The sequence below is a fragment of the Phoenix dactylifera genome, chromosome 1 (assembly GCF_051530095.1).
Source record: "Phoenix dactylifera cultivar Ajwa chromosome 1, Ajwa_hap1_PhDact_Kaust_v1.1, whole genome shotgun sequence".
In the NCBI taxonomy this organism is placed as follows: Eukaryota; Viridiplantae; Streptophyta; class Magnoliopsida; order Arecales; family Arecaceae; genus Phoenix; species Phoenix dactylifera.
This window is the reverse complement of record NC_143190.1, coordinates 40,921,498-40,941,077: the sequence shown is the minus strand read 5'-3', so window position 1 is coordinate 40,941,077 and position 19,580 is coordinate 40,921,498. Positions and strand designations below refer to the sequence as shown.

At 48.4% G+C, this 19,580-nt stretch overlaps 1 protein-coding gene and 1 pseudogene across 3 annotated transcripts; both read left to right on the top strand.

Annotated features, from left to right (window-relative positions):
- Positions 1–461: 461 nt before the first annotated feature.
- Positions 462–3,174, top strand: LOC149768666 (G-type lectin S-receptor-like serine/threonine-protein kinase At2g19130). Of its 2 annotated transcripts, XM_089923596.1 has the most exons (2): positions 488–2,716; positions 2,809–3,174. In XM_089923596.1, exons 1-2 carry the CDS (start codon positions 532–534, stop codon positions 2,859–2,861), a joined length of 2,238 nt encoding a protein of 745 aa, XP_089779722.1. In that variant the 5' UTR covers positions 488–531; the 3' UTR covers positions 2,862–3,174. The 2 variants fall into 2 exon arrangements, with proteins under 2 accessions (XP_089779719.1, XP_089779722.1); XM_089923593.1 differs by having other exon boundaries at positions 462–3,174.
- Positions 3,175–5,819: 2,645 nt separating this feature from the next.
- Positions 5,820–9,638, top strand: LOC103710748 (G-type lectin S-receptor-like serine/threonine-protein kinase At2g19130 pseudogene; annotated as a pseudogene). Its single transcript, XR_015967297.2, has one exon. The product of XR_015967297.2 is annotated as a G-type lectin S-receptor-like serine/threonine-protein kinase At2g19130 pseudogene (transcript).
- The last annotated feature ends 9,942 nt before the right edge of the window (positions 9,639–19,580 follow it).

The following is a 19,580-nucleotide window of genomic DNA, read 5'->3' as shown; positions in this document are numbered from 1 at the left end:
GTTGAAGACAGTACTAGATCTTCATGACAAGTAGATGTTGATAATTCACCTTGCTTGACGGTGTTACACTATCTTTTTCCAACATTACTTGCATGTCATTTGTTTGTTCTTGCATATCGTTCGGGTTAACTTTCCATCAGAGAATCCTCTCATGAAACCTAAAATTATAAATGACTCTCACGTCTAGGCCATCCATCACGAGAGAGAAGGGTTTGGTTGGAAGGTAAGACGATCATTGCATAAACTGATTCTTTGACTAATTGTAATGGTAAAACTAGCAAACACTGAAAAGAGAGGGAGGAGGAAAAAAAGGACATGCAACAACTGATATTTCTACCATACGTACGTAAAAATTTTCATAGTGGACAAAGAACCAACGGGCCCAAATTAGGAAAAGAAATCTAATCGTCCCTTTTAATAATTTAAAATTTGACTGCCTTTAAGATAACCTAAAAAGAGGCAGCAGCCACTGCCTCTTATTTATACATATTTACATTAGCAGGCTGGTGTCTGTCGCTTGCTTGTGCCCCCATGGATACTGAGATAAGGCCATGTTCCTCTCTCTCCGTCTTTCTTCTCTTCCTTCTCCTCTCTTCTCTCAACATCCAACACTGTGGAGCAACTGATAGCATCTCTTTGGGCCAGTCCGTCTCCGGAAACCAGACCATAGTATCCAAAGAAGGCAACTTTGAGCTGGGGTTCTTCACACCAGGTAACTCCCGTAACTACTACATTGGTATCTGGTACAAAACAATTCCTGTCCGAACTGTAATCTGGGTGGCGAACAGAGCAACACCCATCTCCAACACCTCCTCTGCCGAGCTAAAAATCTCAGAAGATGGAAAACTAGTCATCCTCAACAGTTCCAAAATCCCAGTTTGGTCATCCAATTCAACTCCATCAACCTCGAATTCCACGGTTGCTGTGCTTCTGGACACCGGAAATCTTGTTATACGCAATGGGTCAAACACTACAATTTGGCAGAGTTTTGATCACCCAACTGACACATGGATGCCAGGAGGATGGCTTGGAGTGAACAAGATCACAGGGGAGTATCAGAGCACCACTTCATGGGAGAATCCTGAGAATCCCTCCCCCGGGCCTTTCGCTCAAAGTATGGACCCCGATGGATCCAATCAGTTCGTATTGCTGTGGAATGGTTCTGAAACTTATTGGAGCAGTGGGCTGTGGAATGGCCAGTACTTCACTGCAGTCCCTGGTACCAGAGAAAGCACTCCCTTCAACTTCACCTTCGTCGACAACAAGCAGCGGAAGTATGCCACGTATACCATCCTCGACAGTTCTTTCATCACTCGGTGTGTGATTGATTCATCTGGGCTATTAAGGCAATGGTATTGGCTGAACAGCACCCAGAAGTGGCAGACAGTCTTTACTCAACCTTTGGCTCAATGTGATGTCTACTCTCTATGTGGAGCTTTCGGTATCTGCGACCAGAAAAGTTTGAATATTTGCCGGTGCTCCCATGGTTTCGAACCAGCTTCATTGAAAGAATGGGAGTTCAATGTTTGGAATTCAGGGTGCGTGAGGAAAACCAGTTTGCGATGCAGCAATAAAAGCTCGACCGGTGGAGAAGGGGATAGATTCGTTGAGATGACCAATATGAGACTGCCTGCCAATCCGCAGAACTTGACTGTTGGGAGTGCTAAAGACTGCGAACGGGCTTGCTTGAACAGCTGCTCTTGCACCGCGTATGCTTATGCGAATGGATGCTCAATTTGGACTGGGGACCTTCGGAACCTTCAACAACTCTATGATGGTGATAGTGGAGCTGGAACTCTGCATCTCCGGCTCGCTGCCTCTGATTTCTCAGCTTCAAGGACCTCACATAAGTTCGTAATAGATCTAACCCTAAGTGTCATCGGTGGAACTATTGGGATCTTGTGTGTTCTTGTTGGACTAATTTGGGCATTTCAAAGGAGGAAACGAATTCGAATGGCAAAACAAGTTGAGGGTTCTTTGATTCAGTTTACATATGGCGATTTGCAGCGTGTGACCAAAAACTTTTCTGAGAAGTTGGGTGGTGGTGGCTTTGGCTCTGTTTTCAAAGGGACATTAATTGACTCAACCGAAGTAGCTGTGAAGAGGCTTGAAGGCTTGAGACAAGGGGAGAAGCAATTCCGAACCGAAGTGAGCACATTGGCTGCTATTCAGCATGTGAATCTGGTTCACCTTCGCGGTTTCTGCACCGAGGGCAGCAAAAGGCTTCTAGTTTATGAGTACATGTCCGGAGGTTCCCTGGACTCTCTTCTCTTTCAAAACAAATCCACGGTTCTGGACTGGAAGACGAGGTATCAAATTATTCTTGGGATTGCGAGAGGATTAGCCTACCTTCATGAGAAGTGCAGGGAGTGCATCATACACTGCGACATAAAGCCAGACAACATACTTCTAGACAAGGACTTCTGCGCCAAAGTTGCAGACTTTGGCATGGCGAAGCTCATCGGTCGCGACTTCAGCAGGGTCCTGACAACCATGAGGGGAACCGTTGGCTACCTCGCACCCGAGTGGATTTCAGGCCTGCCAATCACCTCCAAGGTTGACGTCTACAGCTTCGGGATGATGCTTTTTGAGCTGGTATCAGGCAAGCGAAACGCATCGCACTCTGCAGATGGGAGCAAAATCTTTTATCCGTCCTGGGCGGCAACAAAGGTCGTTGAAGGCGATATATTTAGCTTATTAGACCATGGATTCAAAGGTGCTGCCGACCTTGAAGAGCTAACCAGAGTCTGCAGAGTTGCTTGCTGGTGCATTCAAGACTCTGAAGCTGACAGGCCAACAATGGGACAGGTGGTGCAGATCCTAGAGGGAGTCCTGGAGGTGAGCATGCCGCCACTTCCTAGGGTACTTCAGCTCCTTACGGAAGATCAGAGCCAAATTCGTGATGATTTGTCATCCACTGAATACAAAGATCCACTTGATCAATCTCAGGATTTCTATCCGTAATTGTCAAGCTATAAGGGCCACATGAATCTCTGCTGAGCATGCCAATAATATGTAACGGGTTAAAGTATAGCTTATAGTTGTTATGATCCTTAAGATGGATGTTTGTATGAGGGTGTAATGTTCTATAGTGGCTGTAATATCTATTTAGTGGCATAAATGAGTTACCAACTCATCACTTTCCAAGCATTAGTTATAAAGATATGTTAGATACATGAGTAAGCTGGCAATTACCGGATGTCTCTCTTGCTGAAGACTCTGTTCATGTTCTTTTTCTTATCAATTTATTTTCAAGGCATTTATTTCACAATTTCTCAGTTTTACTGAATCACATCAATAATCAAACCACATATGCGCATGTGTTTATGAAGTTCATGGACCAGCCATCTGGAATGATCATACCCCATGGATGTTTTCTTGATTACAGATAATGTTAATTAGAGGTGGAGGAGGCTTCTTCCTCCCTCCCACTTCTTTGAAAGAGGAAAAAACTGACGTACGCCTAAGAAATATATCATTTCCTTCTTTAATCACATACCATCTAATTCTATTTTGTGCCTACCCCCATAACAAATTAAATAAATCTGTTCAAGCATGTAGATAAGCCATTTGAAAACGTCAGGTGGCTGGTGGCGTTCTTTTGTAGGCTCTACAGTACATCGCATGCTGATCCATACTGTGAGGACCTGTGCAAACGTGTATTTAGTCACATATCGATTATTTGCTGGATAGATCTTAGGTACTTATATAAGATAAAGGAATCCAAATAATACCTTCTGCCTAACTATTTTGGGTGAGGTCATGAGTTGTTACAAATAGTATCAGAGCGGGCCCAGCTCATAACTTATGTGGACTAGAGGACACTGCAGTACGGATCTATTGGGGCTGACAATGGGCCGATCATTATGTTTGTGATTAGATTTGAATGAATTTGGACTTTTAGCCTGATGAAGATGTCAGGGCTTAAACATGGGGAGAATGTGAGGACCCATGCGGGCGTGTGTTTAGTCTCATATCAGTTATTCGCTGGATAGATCTTGAATACTTATATAGGATCAAAGAACCCAAATAATACTTTTTGACTAGCCATTTTGGGTGAGGTCATGAGTTGTTATAAATAGTATCAGAGTGGGCCCGGCCCATAATTTATGTGGACTAGGGGACACTGCAGTACGGATCTATTGGGGCTGACCATGGGCCGATTGTGGTGTTTGTGATTAGATTTGAATAGATTTGGACCTTTAGCCTGACGAAGACGTCAGGGCTTAAACATGGGGAGTATGTAAGAACCCGTGCGGGCGTGTGTTTAGTCTCATATCGGTTATTCGTTGGATAGATCTTGAGTACTTATACAGGATCAAGGAACTCAAATAATACTTTCTGACTAGTCATTTTGGGTAAGGTCCTTGGTTATTATACATACTCTTTTTTAAACTAATTAGGCTTGTAGTATTAGCTCTTCGCTGAATAAATAAAGAAATCAGAGGTCAACAAATGGTTCTGTTGGTTCCAAAGAAAATAAGGCTGACAGACCCAGTTAGTACAGACAAGCATTAGCGGCCATGTATATAGGCCGAGGAAACCGACTATTAATGTTAAAAGATATGAACCATAACTTTTGTCACAACCTTAGTGAGATATCTGCCCATCTTTTCATCAGATGCCGTTTCATCCAAGCAATTTGAGGACCTATTGCCTCGTATCTTAATTTTAGTGTCCGGCCTTCCAATCTAAAAGCTTTTTGCTCCTAGAGGCATAGGAAAATTTTCAACTAACTAGGTCTGTAGCATTAGCTCTTGACTGAACAAATAAAGTAATCAGAGGTCAACAAATGATTATGTTAGTACCATAGAAAATAGGGTTGATTGACCCGGTTAGTACAAACAAACATTAAAATTTAGACGCTCTGTACCAGCACTTATTTATTTAATAAATGATAGATTTGGACCTCTTTTGTTATATTTTATTTAAAATGAATTTGTATACAAGATTACTATTGTTGGTTTCATGTTATCGTGGGCAGTAACTCATGGTATGATTCAATTGGAGAGAAGAAAGATTTTTCTCAACCTGTTCAACTCGAATCTCTTAAAAGAAGACTAGATGAAGATGGAAGAATTGCGAAAGTAGGGCTTAAGACTCCGTTTAGCAAAGCTGTTGATAGTAGAACTTTCAAAAGTAAAACTTTTATAAAAAAGCTATTTGTTGTTTGGTAACTACATTATTAAAATGCTGTAGAACTTTAATATATGTATTTAGTAAACAAACTGAGAAAGTACTTTTGGTATGATAAAATGACTATAAAGGATATTGCATAGTATTATACAACAGAGAATAATAAAATAAAATATGTATTTAATACATAAATATATAATATACGTATAATATTACTATAATGTAATAAAATATTAGTATAATATAGTAATATAATATTGTATGCTGTAGCATAATAATATAACATAATTTGATGTTATATAACATAACATATCAATATATTATGATATAATATTATATAATAGTGTGCTAGGGAGTGTACCTCTTTCGGGCTAGTCATATCTATCACAAGGCAAATAGAACGATGGATTGGGTTGTGGCTGCATATTCTAGTGAGGTAATGTGGACCAACAATGCGAATGTGTCCCCCTTTTTGGAATATTTTGTTTTTTGATTCTATTGGAGATATTCATACGAGATCGGTGTAAACATCTGACTTAAAAAAAAAGAAAAAAAAAAGACAAATCCGACAAGATATTAGTTAAGCAACTGCCAGAAGCAAAAAATGAAAAACAATTTTTGAAAACCATCGGAGGGCTCTCCAGAATCCTTCCCCTCCCTCCTCCTCTCTCTCTTTCTCGCCCCCTCCCTCTCTCCCTCTCCCGCATGCGTGTGGTATCTCTTTCCGGCATTCGATCCAAAGATCTAAGCAGTTCAAGATCAATGCTTGCTGTCTGGTTTGATCCTTTGTTCTCTTTGATTTCTTTCTGTATTTCTCTTGCAGGGTTGTAAATTTGCTTATGATTCTGGATTCAGTGATTTTAATTTTGATTCACTTTTTTTTGATGATCATGGGATCCTCGATCTCTGGATTCTTGTAGAATTATAGTGATTTTTATTCTAAAAAAAATGTCATTTCCATGGTTATTTAGTCAGGATCGAGTCAAGAAATACTTTTCTTGATGATTCTAGGGATTAGTTCTTCAATTCCGACGCTTCGTGTGTCTCACTCACATCTTTCCGATTCTAGGACGATCTTCTAGCTGAGCTTAATTTAGGTCATTCTCATGTGATTACCATATGTGCATATCTTGTCCAAAAAGACATGCCTATAACGCATCTATATAAACTGTCAAGATAAATTTTAACATACTGGCCAAACTTAATGCACTGGTGTTATTATTTAATTATTGCTAGATTCAGCAGCAGAGCAACTAAACTACCCGATTTTTTTTTTTTTTTTTGACAAAAGAACTATTAGATTGAAATTGGCTTTTTTCGCTTGACTCTTGCTTGTTGGAAACGTAAGGCAATCTATTAGATTTTCATAACAACTAGACTTTAAAAATTCAACTTGCTGGACTATCTTACGCTCTCTTTTTCCAACATTACTTGTACTTCATTTGTTTGTTCTTGCTTGTTGTTTGGGTTAACTTTCCATCAGCGAATCTTCTCATGAACCCTAAAATTATAAAAGACTTAAATCCTACCATGTCTAGGCCATCTATCATGAGAGAGAAGGGTTTGGTTGGAGGGTGAAACGATCGTTGGACAAACCGGTTCTTTGACCAGGTGTAACGATATGACTAGTTAAGATTTAAAAAGAGAGGGAGAGGAAAAAAAAAGAAGACATGCAACATCTGGTCTCTACCATACTTATCTAAAATATTTCATGGTAGACAAAGAATCTATAAAGAAGCTGCAGCGACTTCTTATTTACATATATTTACATAGGCAGGCTGGTTTCTGTCGCTTGCTTCTGCCCCCATGGATACTGAGATAAGGCCATGTTCCTCTCTTTCCATCTTTCTTCTCTTCTCTCTCTTCTCTTCTCTCAACATCCAACGCGGTGTAGCAACTGATACCATCTCTTTGGGCCAGTCCGTCTCCGGAAACCAGACCATTGTGTCCAAAGAAGGCCACTTTGAGCTGGGGTTCTTCACACCAGGTAACTCCCGTAACTACTACATAGGTATCTGGTACAAAACAATTCCAGTCCAAACTGTAATCTGGGTGGCGAACAGAGCAACACCCATCTCCAACACCTCCTCTGCCGAGCTAAAAATCTCGGAAGATGGCAAATTAGTCCTTCTCAACAGTTCCAAAATCCCAGTTTGGTCATCCAATTCAACTCCATCAACCTCCAATTCCACGGTTGCTGTGCTTCTGGACACCGGAAATCTTGTTATAAGCAAGGGGTCAAACACTACAATTTGGCAGAGTTTTGATCACCCAACTGACACATGGATGCCAGGAGGATGGCTTGGAGTTAACAAGATCACAGGGGAGTATCAGAGCACCACTTCATGGGAGAATCCTGAGAATCCCGCCCCCGGGCCTTTCGCTCAAAGTATGGACCCCGATGGATCCAATCAGTTCGTATTGCTGTGGAATGGTTCTGAAATTTATTGGAGCAGTGGGCTGTGGAATGGCCAGTACTTCACTGCAGTCCCTGGAACCAGAGAAAGCACTCCCTTCAACTTCACCTTCGTCGACAACAAGCAGCGGAAGTATGCCATGTATACCATCCTCGACAGTTCTTTCATCACTCGGTGTGTTATTGATTCATCTGGGCTATTAAGACAATGGTATTGGTTGAACAGCACCCAGAAGTGGCAGACAGTCTTTACTCAACCTTTGGCTCAATGTGATGTCTACTCCCTATGTGGAGCTTTTGGTATCTGCGACCAGAAAAGCTTGAATACTTGCAGGTGCTCCCATGGTTTCGAACCAGCTTCGTTGAAAGAATGGGAGTTCAATGTTTGGAAGTCAGGGTGCATGAGGAAAACCAGTTTGCGATGCAGCAATAAAAGCTCGACCGGTGGAGAAGGGGATAGATTCCTTGAGATGACCAATATGAGACTGCCTGCCAATCCGCAGAACTTGACTGTTGGGAGTGCTAAAGATTGCGAACAGGCTTGCTTGAACAGCTGCTCTTGCAACGCGTATGCTTATGTGAGTGGATGCTCAATTTGGACTGGGGACCTTAGGAACCTTCGACAACTCTATGATGGTGATAGTGGAGCTGGTACTCTGCATCTCCGGCTCGCTGCTTCTAATTTTCCAGGTTCAAGTAGCTCACATAAGTTGGTAGTCGCTCTAACTCTTAGTGTCATCGGTGGAATTCTTGGGATCTCGGGTGTTCTCGTCGGACTAATTTGGGCGTTTCAAAGGAGGAAACGAATTCGGATGGCAAAACAAGTTGAGGGTTCTTTGATTCAGTTTACTTATGGCGATTTGCGGCGTGTGACGAAGAACTTCTCTGAAAAGTTGGGCAGCGGTGGCTTTGGCTCCGTTTTTAAAGGGACATTAATTGACTCAACCGAAGTAGCTGTGAAGAGGCTTGAAGGCTTGAGACAAGGGGAGAAGCAATTCCGAACCGAAGTGAGCACATTGGCTGCTATTCAGCATGTCAATCTAGTTCACCTTCGCGGTTTCTGCACCGAGGGCAGCAAAAGGCTTCTAGTTTATGAGTACATGTCCGGAGGTTCCCTGGACTCTCTTCTCTTTCAAAACAAATCCACGGTTCTGGACTGGAAGACGAGGTATCAAATTATTCTTGGGATTGCGAGAGGACTAGCCTACCTCCATGAGAAGTGCAGGGAGTGCATCATACACTGCGACATAAAGCCAGACAACATACTCCTAGACAAGGACTTCTGCGCCAAAGTTGCAGACTTTGGCATGGCGAAGCTCATCGGTCGCGACTTCAGCAGGGTCCTGACAACCATGAGGGGAACCGTTGGCTACCTCGCACCCGAGTGGATTTCAGGCCTGCCAATCACCTCCAAGGTTGACGTCTACAGCTTCGGGATGATGCTCTTTGAGCTGGTATCAGGCAAGCGAAACACAACGCCCTCTGCGGATGGGAGCAAAATCTTTTATCCGTCCTGGGCGGCAGCAAAGGTCAATGAAGGCGATATATTTAGCTTATTAGACTCTGCAGAGTCTGCAGACCTTGAAGAGCTAACCAGAGTCTGCAGAGTTGCTTGCTGGTGCATTCAAGACTCTGAAGATGACAGGCCAACAATGGGACAGGTTGTGCAGATCCTAGAGGGAGTCCTGGAGGTGAGCATGCCGCCACTTCCTAGGGCTCTTCAGCTTCTCACGGAAGGTCAGAGACAAATTCGTAATCATTCGTCATCCACTGAATACAAAGATCCACTTGATCAATCTCAGGATTTCTGTCTGTGAGTGTCAAGCTTCAAAGGTCACATGAATCTCTGCTGGGCATGGGCATGTCAATAATATGTAACGGGTTAAAGTAGAGCTTATAGGGGTCAGGATCCTTAAGATGGATGTTTATATGAGGGTTTGATGTTCTATAATGGCTGTATCATTAGCTATAAATATATGTCAGATGCATGAGTAAGCTGGCAACTACCGGATGCCTCCCTTGCTGAAGACTCTGTTCATGTTCTTCTTATCTATTTATTTTCAAGGCATTTGTTTCAGAATTTCTCCGTTTTACTGAATCACATCAACGATCAAACCGCATATGTGCTTGTGTTTATGAAGTTCATGGACCAGCCATCTGAGATGATCATACCCCATGGATGTTTTCTTGATTGAAGATAATGTTAATTAGAGGTGGGATTGGATCAGGTGGAGGCGGCCTTTTCCTTCCTACCACTTCTTTCATAGACGAAAAAATGACGTAAGAACATGAAAATGAGAATTAAAAAATATATAACTTCCTTCTTTAATTGCATACAATCTAATCTTATTTTGTGCTTACCCATATAATATAAAGGAGTGCTAGTTCTGTTCAAACATGTAGATAAACCAACTGAAGACAGCAGGTGGCTGGCATTCTTTTGTAGGCTCTACAGTATATGGCATATGTAATAACCCAGACTTTTGGGCTTATGGGCCAGCCAGGAGTGGCTAGGCCCGGCCCGAACACGCCCAACCCAATTTCTATGGGCTTGTGGGCCACCTCAAAGAGGCCAAGCCCTGCCCGACCATGCACAGTGGCACGATGCAGGCGGAGAAGAAGATTCCGATTCCTCCTCTGATTCTATCAGAGTCGGAGACCTCTCCAGAGCAATCCGAGTTTGACTCGAACTCTAGGATCTCGACTATTTAATTTTCCTCCTTTTTGGATTTCCTCCACCAGAATCATTCAGAATAGCCGCCAATTCCTAGCCCTCTTTCTGGGCTTTTTTTCTCGATTCCTTGCTGGAAAGAGCCTCCGAAGGCTTCGTCAGTCCGAGGTAAGAATCCTTCATCCTCTCCTCCTTCTTCTCTATATCATGTTGATTTGAGTCCAAAAATCACTAGAATACCTTCCGAAATAAGGGTGCCTTGTTTTGGCATCGTTCCTCCGAGTTACGCTGCCACTGGCCGCCGGATTCGGCCGTTGGATTCAGGCAGTTTTCGCCGTCATCTAAGAACCCTGAGAACATATGGTTGCTGGTTAGGAAGTTAGCTATGGTTCAAGCTGAGTTGCCATGGATCATCCTTCACCTTTTTCGGGATCTTCTTCCCTTCTTCCTTGTGCTGGCTGGTCACCATTGCCAGCGAGGCAACGGTCAAGCCGCCCGTGGCCACCATCATCGGGGTTGGCCACCATGGCCGCCGCCCCCTCTGATCCAAAGAGAAAAGGGAGAGACGGGTTCTCCCCTATTTTGAGAAAAAGAAGAGGATCTCCTCTTTCTCTCTCTCCTCTCTCCTCTCTCCTCTCTCCCTTGATTTCTTTCTTTTTGTTTCTCTCTCTTCGCATGGTTTTATGGACCCAGCAGGAGGGTCCTAAATGTCCTCGTTAGAGACCTAGGTTTACCCCAATAAAGGGTCTTGGACTAGTGTTGTAGCGGCCACCCGTCGTGCTAACTTTATTTTGATTATTGTTGAGCATCGTTGGACTCTTCATCATAAATCCCTATTGTGTTACCTGTACTATGGTCTGATTTTTGTTTCATGAGTTAACTGGCTTGATTGGCCAGAGCAAACCAACCCGTATTGTCGGACGCTGTTATCTAGTCGACCATGTCTATCCTATACTCTACTATTATCAGCTACCATTAAACCCATACTTGATAACCCTTGATATATTACTTTTCTTGAATGGCTATATATTTCTTGATCAAATGGATTATGTTATACTGTACTAACCAATTCGAACAATTGGGCATTGTCATCTAGCTGGTCTCGTACTTGATTCTATACGAATCTATTTTTATAGTCAACCCTGATTTTATATGGGCTGCAGTCATTCGGATAGAAAGAAGCCCAACAAGTTCTTATACTGTAGTTTCTAAATTGAGGTAAGACTCTGACCTTTTATTTATTTCTAATTTTCAATTAAAGGAGATTAGAGAATATGAATAATTCAAATAGGAGAGCTATAAAATTAGGTAATTATTGAATAATTGATTCATTAATATGGCGAATGGTTGATAAGAAGTAAGTTAATATTATATTGATATTGAATTGACTAGTTACAGTTTTCTTAAGGGATCTCGGAATAATTTAACTTGGGTCTGTCCAGGATTCATCTAATAACTTCAGAACTGCTCAACGGGCATTGTAAATTATAATATAAGAAACTTTTAATAATTAAAAAAATTTTCAATTATTAAATAATTTTCTGCTCAACTCCAGTTGATCCAGGATCTATTTAGCGACGGTCAAACCGTTTTATGGTCTGCTCCAATGAGATTCTGACATGTTTGAAGGTAAAATTTAAAATGGGTTCCATCATCGCTGTATGTGTGAGCGAAGGTACCGGACATACCTTTGCGAAGCTGCTTGGATGAGCGGAATCAACGCCTCTGCACTGTAAAGAACTACAAGCATCAGAATGGCGATTCCTAGAAGAGAAAATCGAGTGGAAAGTAAGCCTAGAACAACATTGGTGAATGCCAACTAGTGCGGTGGAAAAAATAGTTAGCATGAGACGCAATTTCCTATGGACAGGGAACAATCGGTGTCAGGGGGGGCACAGTCTCATCAGCTGGGAGCAAGCTTGTTGGCCGAAATGCTTGGGCAGATAAGGAATTGTTGGGGGAATAAGGTTTTTCCCCCAAATGACACGAATGCCCCAAAGAAGCCGCACAATCGTCGACCCTGGAAGGCCGAAGTCGGCACCCGAACTCGGAATCTCCGACCTAAGAGAAACCCCAATGCCCGAGGCCTACTTTTGTCAGCCACCTACTACGGCTATACGTCTCCGAGGTCCGGCCAGAGACCGTACTATGACGCCCCTCCGGCATTTATGGCGCATGACCGCTGTGATCCTCCGGCACACTCCACAATAAATATGGATCTCCAGCTTACTCCACAATAAATATGGATCTCCGGCTTACTCCACAATGAATGCGGATCTCCGGCTTACTCCACAATGAATGCGGATCTCCGGCTTACTCCACAATAAATGCGGATCTCCGGCTTACTCCACAATAAATGTGGATCTCCGGCTCACTCAACAATTAATGCACGTGACTCCTGTCATCTACGGACTCCCAGCTCTCCACGGCAAATAAGCCCAGCAGGGTCTAGTCAACTGTGATAAGTCTCTGATCTCGGCCATACCTCCGACACTGATGCAATAAATTCGCCTGGTAGCGTGCTAGTTCGGGTTGTACAACGCCCTCATCGCCGACATCAGTGCAATTATTCGCCTGACCAAGCGCCGACCTGAACGACATGCCGAGCCGTACTACGGCTTCGCCCCGTTACATCGCAGGTAAACCGACCCCCGGTCTATAAAAGGGGGTTGGAAAATCGATACTGGGGACGGGCACTGTTTACCTCTACTCTACACGATTTGCCCCCTCCCTGACTTGAGCGTCGGAGGGCCGGCGCCGGAAGACCCGGCCACCGGCTCGTGTGCAGGCACCCAGACGGAGGACGCCGCCCACTGTCGGATCGTCGCCCAGCCGCGGGAATCAGCCGCTCCTTCTCGCCGATCGCCCCAGACGGAGGACGCCGCCCGTCGACGGACCACCGCCCCGCCGTGAGTAACCACCTCCCGCTCCCTCTCCTCGACCGAAGATTGCCCCCGGGTCCAATTTCCAGCAACAGTTGGCGCTAGAGGAAGGGACCGAGTAGCAGTCATGAAGTTGAGAAGTAAGGGAGCCTCTAACGTCTCCCGGCGTCCCCCGCAAAGTCCTGGACACTCCGTCCAGAATTTCCCAACTCCAGCTGACCCAGGTCCTCAGGTCCAGCTGGAACAGTTCAATGCCCTGGTACAGCAAGTCCAGGCCCTGGCCGCCGCCGTGCAGGGCCTACGGCGCGTGGAAGCTTCATCGGCGCTTCCCCCGCAGGCCCAGGCCCCGCCGGAGTGTCTCCCCAACGGCCCGGTTCTCCCCAGTCAAAATCTGCATGGCTCCTCCAGAGCCAACAACGGAGAACGGGCTACTCCCCGTAGGGAGTTACCGAGAGAAGGTTTCGATCGGAGACCCCAACTTTCCGAGGCGGAGTCAGCCCCGGACCGCCAAGGGCCGGCGCAAACCACAACGACAATCCCACGGGTGGGGGAGCTCGACCGAAAAGTTGAGCATCTGGAGCGCCAGATTGCGGCACTCCACGGCAAGAAGGCAAGACAGGAAGGGGACTTTGAGTTCACTGCCAAGTCCCCCTTCTCCCACCAGATCGAGGACGAGCCGGTTCCCGTGAGATTCAAAATGCCTCAGGTGGAGCCCTACAGCGGAATCACCGACCCCCTCGACCACTTGGAGAGTTATCGGGCCCTCATGGCCCTACAAGGGTCCTCGGAGGCCATACTCTGCAAAGCCTTTCCAGCGACCCTCCGAGGGACCGCTCGGCTTTGGTTTTCTGGACTGAAGCCGAACACGGTGTCCTCCTTTGAGCAGCTCGGCAGGCAGTTCGCCACCAACTTTGCTGCCAGCCGGCGCCAGCGACGGACATCAGACTCCCTCCTGGACATCAAGCAGAAGGAGGGGGAGTCCCTCAAAGAGTACCTGGACCGCTTTACCGCCGCCACATGGGAGGTCCGCGAGCTAGACCAGTCGATAGCCATGTCGGCTCTGAAAACTGGGGTTCGCTCCTACCGATTCCTCTTCTCCATCGAGAAGAGCTTCCCGGCCGACTTCACCGAAATGCTGGCCCGAGCCCGGAAGTATGCCAAGGCCGAGGAGGCAGTCGCCTCCAGGCGGGGTGCAATCGAGCCCGCCTCTAAGAAGCAGAAGAAGCGCCGCGAGGAGCGCGGCCGACAAAGGAGCCGGTCTCCCCGCAGAGAGAAAAATCTCCCCAGACTGAAGAGTCCGCCCCGTCAGCAGGGGCGACCTCAGCAGAGGACACCTCCTCGTCCGAGGTCTCCACCACGGCCCCGGACGTACCAGGCGAGGTACGAGAACTATACACCCGTCAATGCTCCCCGGGCCGAGATCCTGATGGAAATTGAGGGTCGGGACTTCTTCCGACCCCCGCCTCCTATGCGAGACACGGGATTTCCCCGAAATACCAGGAAGTATTGCCGCTTCCACCGAGACCGTGGGCACGACACGGAGGACTGCTTCCAACTCCGGGACGAGATAGAAGCGCTCATCCGACGGGGAGTACTCAACCGGTTCGTGAGGAATCGACCTGAGGAAAGAAGGCCGGCGGAGAATGTCGCACCAACCGAAAATCCAGGCGACAACAGGCCCATCGCCGGCACCATCAACATGATCGGGCGGGCCTCGGCAGGAACGGCCGCCCAGGGAACACCCCCGAAGCGCCCACGTACTGATGAAGTCATCTCGTTCTCGGACGAGGACTTAGAAGGGGTCGAGACCCCTCACGATGACGCTGTGGTCATCTCCATGATTGTAAATAGGTTTGATGTAAGGCGTGTCCTAGTTGACAATGGAAGTTCAGCCAACATTTTGTACTACCATGCCTACCAAAAAATGGGGTTGACAGGAGGACATCTCCGGAGAATCAATGCCCCGCTAGTCGGGTTTACCGGAGATGCGGTCTCGGTTGAAGGTGAGGCTAGCTTCCTTGTCACAGTTGGCCTCGCCCCCCGGGAGAGCACTGTGAGGATGGACTTCTTGGTGGTCCGTCTGCCCTCGGTCTACAACGCCATCCTTGGGCGCCCAGGGTTAAACACCCTTCGAGCCGTGGTTTCAACTCGCCATTTACTCATGCGGTTCCCCACCGGCCAAGGAGTAGGCGAGATCCGCGGAGACCAACTGGTCGCCAAGCAATGCTACATGGCGGCCCACACAGTGAAACAACCAGCTGAGGCGCCAGACCGCCCGACGCGCCCCTCACTCCCCATAGAAACCCTCGATGCGAGGGACACCCCCTGGAAGAAGCAAGTAGAGCCCGGTGAGCTCCTTATTCAAATCCCACTACGAGAAAATTTTCCCAAGCTAACCGTGCAGGTCGGCTCCGGCCTCGGCGCCCATGAGAGGGATCGCCTCGTCAGCTTCCTGCGGGATAATGCCGACGTCTTCGCCTGGTCGCCCGCGGACGTGCCAGGAATTGACCCTGAGGTCATGGTCCACCGACTTCAGGTGAAACCAACCAGCAGGCCTGTAAAGCAGAAGAAAAGAGGCTCCGCCCCCGAGCGACAACGAGCTGCGGCCGAGGAGGTGGACAAACTCCTCGGAGCCGGCTTCATCCGGGAGGTCTCCTACCCGGACTGGCTCGCCAACATAGTCCTCGTAAAGAAGGCTAACGGAAAATGGCGTATGTGTGTGGACTACACCGACCTGAACAAGGCCTGCCCAAAAGACAGTTTCCCCCTCCCGAGCATCGACCAGCTCGTCGACTCCACCTCAGGACACCAACTGCTAACTTTTATGGACGCCTTTTCAGGATACAATCAAATCCGAATGGCGCCAGAAGACGAGGAGAAGACGGCCTTCATCACCGACAAGGGCACCTACTGCTATAAGGTGATGCCCTTTGGCCTGAAAAACGCTGGGGCCACCTATCAGAGGCTGGTCAGCCAGATTTTTAAAGACCAGATCGGCCGGAACATGGAAGTCTACGTGGACGACATGTTGGTGAAGAGCCGAGCGGCGGAACACCACATAGCCGATCTCGACGAGACGTTCGCCAAGCTCAGAAAATATCGAATGAAACTCAATCCGGCGAAGTGCGCGTTCGGGGTCACCTCGGGCAAGTTCCTGGGTTTCATAGTGACCCAGCGCGGAATTGAGGCCAACCCGGAGAAAATCCGGGCACTGCAAGAGATGTCGCCTCCAAAGACAGTTAAGGAGGTGCAGCGGCTCGCGGGGCGGGTAGCCGCCCTGGGAAGGTTCGTCTCTCGGTCAGCCGAGTGTTGCCTCCCCTTCTTCAAGAGCCTCAAACGGCCGAAAGACTTCCGGTGGACAGAAGAATGCCAGCAGGCCTTTGAAGATCTTCGGAGCCTTCTGGCTTCTCCCCCGCTGCTCACCAAGCCCCGGAAAGGCGAGGTCCTTTACTTATATCTGGCCGCCTCCCCAGCCGCAGTGAGCTCAGTTCTCGTCCGGGAAGAGGACAAGCTCCAAAAGCCGGTCTATTACACCAGCCGGGTTCTCAGGGATGCCGAGACCCGATATTCTAAACTTGAGAAGACCATCTTAGCTCTCATCATCTCGGCTCGGAGACTCAGGCCTTACTTCCAAGCCCACACGATAGCTATATTGACCGACCAGCCCATGAAGCAAATATTGCAGAGGTCGGATCGTGCGGGGAGGATCGCCAAATGGGCGGTCGAGCTCGGGGAATTCGACCTCGAATATCGGCCCAGGCCGGCTATCAAAGCTCAGATACTCGCCGACTTCATCGTGGAGTGCACCCTTCCGGACGACCCCGACCTGCCATCTGGACCCGCGGAGGAGGCCCCGAGGCAGCCATGGGTCCTGCACTCGGACGGGTCTTCGACCTCGGGGGGCAGCGGGGCCGGACTTATCCTCACTAGTCCAGACGGAGTGGTGGCTGAGCAAGCCCTGCGCCTCGAGTTCCCGGCCTCGAACAATGAGGCCGAGTATGAGGCCCTCATCGCCGGGCTCAAACTGGCGAAAGAACTAAACGTGGGAGACTTGACGGCATTCAGCGACTCCCAGCTGGTGATGAACCAGGTCCAAGGAGATTTTGAAGCTAAAGAGCCATCCATGCAAAAGTATCTCCAAAAGGTGCGGAAACTCATATCTGCCCTGAATTCTTTCAACATTCAGTACATTCCCAGAACGGAAAACCTCAGGGCAGACCAGCTATCCAAGCTGGCAAGCTCCCGCATGAGCGAGCTTCCTAAGGGAACCGCGCTCGAGTATCTTCAGACCCCCAGCACGGAGGGACCCGAGCCTACCATGTGCATCGGCTCCGAGCCAAGCTGGATCGACGGGCTCGTCTGCTACCTTCAGGACGGAACCCTACCTCATGACGAGATGGAGGCTCGCCGAATCAAGCGCCAGGCCCCCCGGTATGTCCTATATGAGAACAGGCTCTATCGACGATCATTTACTTCCCCCCTTCTCAGATGCCTCCGCCCCTCCGAGGCGGACTATGCTCTCCGAGAGGTCCATGAAGGGATCTGCGGAAATCACCTGGGGGGCCGGGCCTTGGCCCATAAGATCCTGCGGCAGGGATATTACTGGCCCACACTCCAAAAAGACGCAACAGATTTCGTCCGCAAGTGCGATCGGTGCCAGCGAAACGCCAATATCCAGCGCCGACCTTCAGCTCTGCTGACCTCCATCATCGCCCCCTGGCCGTTTGCCCAATGGGGGATCGACATCCTGGGGCCCTTTCCCCTCGCCACCGGACAGAGAAAGTTCCTGGTCGTCTCCATCGACTATTTCACCAAATGGGTCGAGGCCGAACCTGTCGCCCGGATCACCGAGCAAAAGATGCGGGATTTCGTGTGGAAGTCTATAATCTGCCGATTCGGACTACCCCGTATCCTTATATCTGATAATGGTCGACAATTTGACAATATTCATTTCAGGGAGTTTTGCTCTGAACTCGGCATTGATCATCGCTTCACCTTGGTTGCCCATCCCCAGACAAACGGGGAAACCGAGGTAACTAACCGAACTATTTTGCAGGAACTTAAAGCTAGGCTTGATCGGTCCAAAGGACAGTGGGTCGAGGACTTGTACAATGTCCTTTGGGCATATCGGACCACGTTCCGACTACCCACGGGAGAGACCCCCTTCAACCTAGCATACGGCACTGAGGCCGTCATCCCGCTAGAGATCGGCCTGCCTTCTCCCAGAATGGAGCATTACGACCCCGACACCAACTCTTCCCAGCTAAGGAGCAACTTGGACCTTGTCGAAGAAACGAGAGAGATCGCCCGGGTTCGCATGGCGAGATACCAACAGCGAACGGCCCAATACTACAACTCCAGAGTCAAGCCCAAGCTCTTCAAAGTAGGGGACCTCGTCCTCAGGAGAGCCGAGGCTTCTCAACCGACCGAGCAAGGAAAGCTCGCCCCAAATTGGGAAGGGCCGTATCAAATCGCCGGGGTACAACGACCAGGGGCGTACAAATTGAAGTCCCTGGAGGGGACTCTGATCCCACGAAGCTGGAACTCCGAGAATCTACGGATGTATTACCAATGAAACCCTAAGGGGTTCAAAACAATCAGGACAATGGACTCAGCTCCTTTTTCTGCAAATATTTCTCTCACCTTGATAACTGTAATCCTCTTTTAATATTGGGTCGTCTGTGATCCTCAGATTCCCCGGCCAAAATCGGGATGCCTCGAGGCTCGACCGTAGAGTCCCAAACTCCCTCGACCTCGGGAAGAATCGCAAGACGACGAAACGTGGAATGGAGCAGGATTCCTCGACTAAGGCCGAGATGCCCCGAGTGTCGACAGTGCGTGCCCAGACCCCTCGACACTTCGGAAAGATGGGGTAGTACCTTCGCGGCCCCCCGTGGCGCTCATCACCAACAACGGGGTAGTACCTTCGCGGCCCCCCGTAGCGCCTCCTCGACTAAGGTCGGGATGCCCCGAGGGTCGACCGTAGAGAACCAGACTCCCTTGACCTCGGGAAGGCGCCGTGAGGGGTGGAAAGGGTGGCTCCACCTGGGGCGCCACGAAGTGGACCCCCAGGAGCGGTCGACGATCCCCGATCCCCGAAGCGAGCGATCCCTCGACTAAGGTCGAGATGCCCCGAGTGTCGACAGTGCGTACCCAGACCCCTCGACACTTCGGAAAGACGGGGTAGTACCTTCGCGGCCCCCCGTGGCGCTCATCACCAACAATGGGGTAGTACCTTCGCGGCCCCCCGTAGCGCCTCCTCGACTAAGGTCGGGATGCCCCGAGGGTCGACCGTAGAGAACCAGACTCCCTCGACCTCGGGAAGCGTCGCAGGTCGACAGTGCGTACCCAGACCCCTCGACCTGACGAACGATTCCTCGACCAAGGTCGGGATGCCCCGAGGGTCGACCGTAGAGAACCAGACTCCCTCGACCTCGGGAAGGCGCCGTGAGGGGTGGAAAGGGTGGCTCCACCT

Excerpts from the sequence above, each read along its gene's own strand:
- LOC149768666 (XM_089923593.1), top strand. The coding sequence starts at position 532 with ATGGATACTGAGATAAGGCCATGTTCCTCTCTCTCCGTCTTTCTTCTC.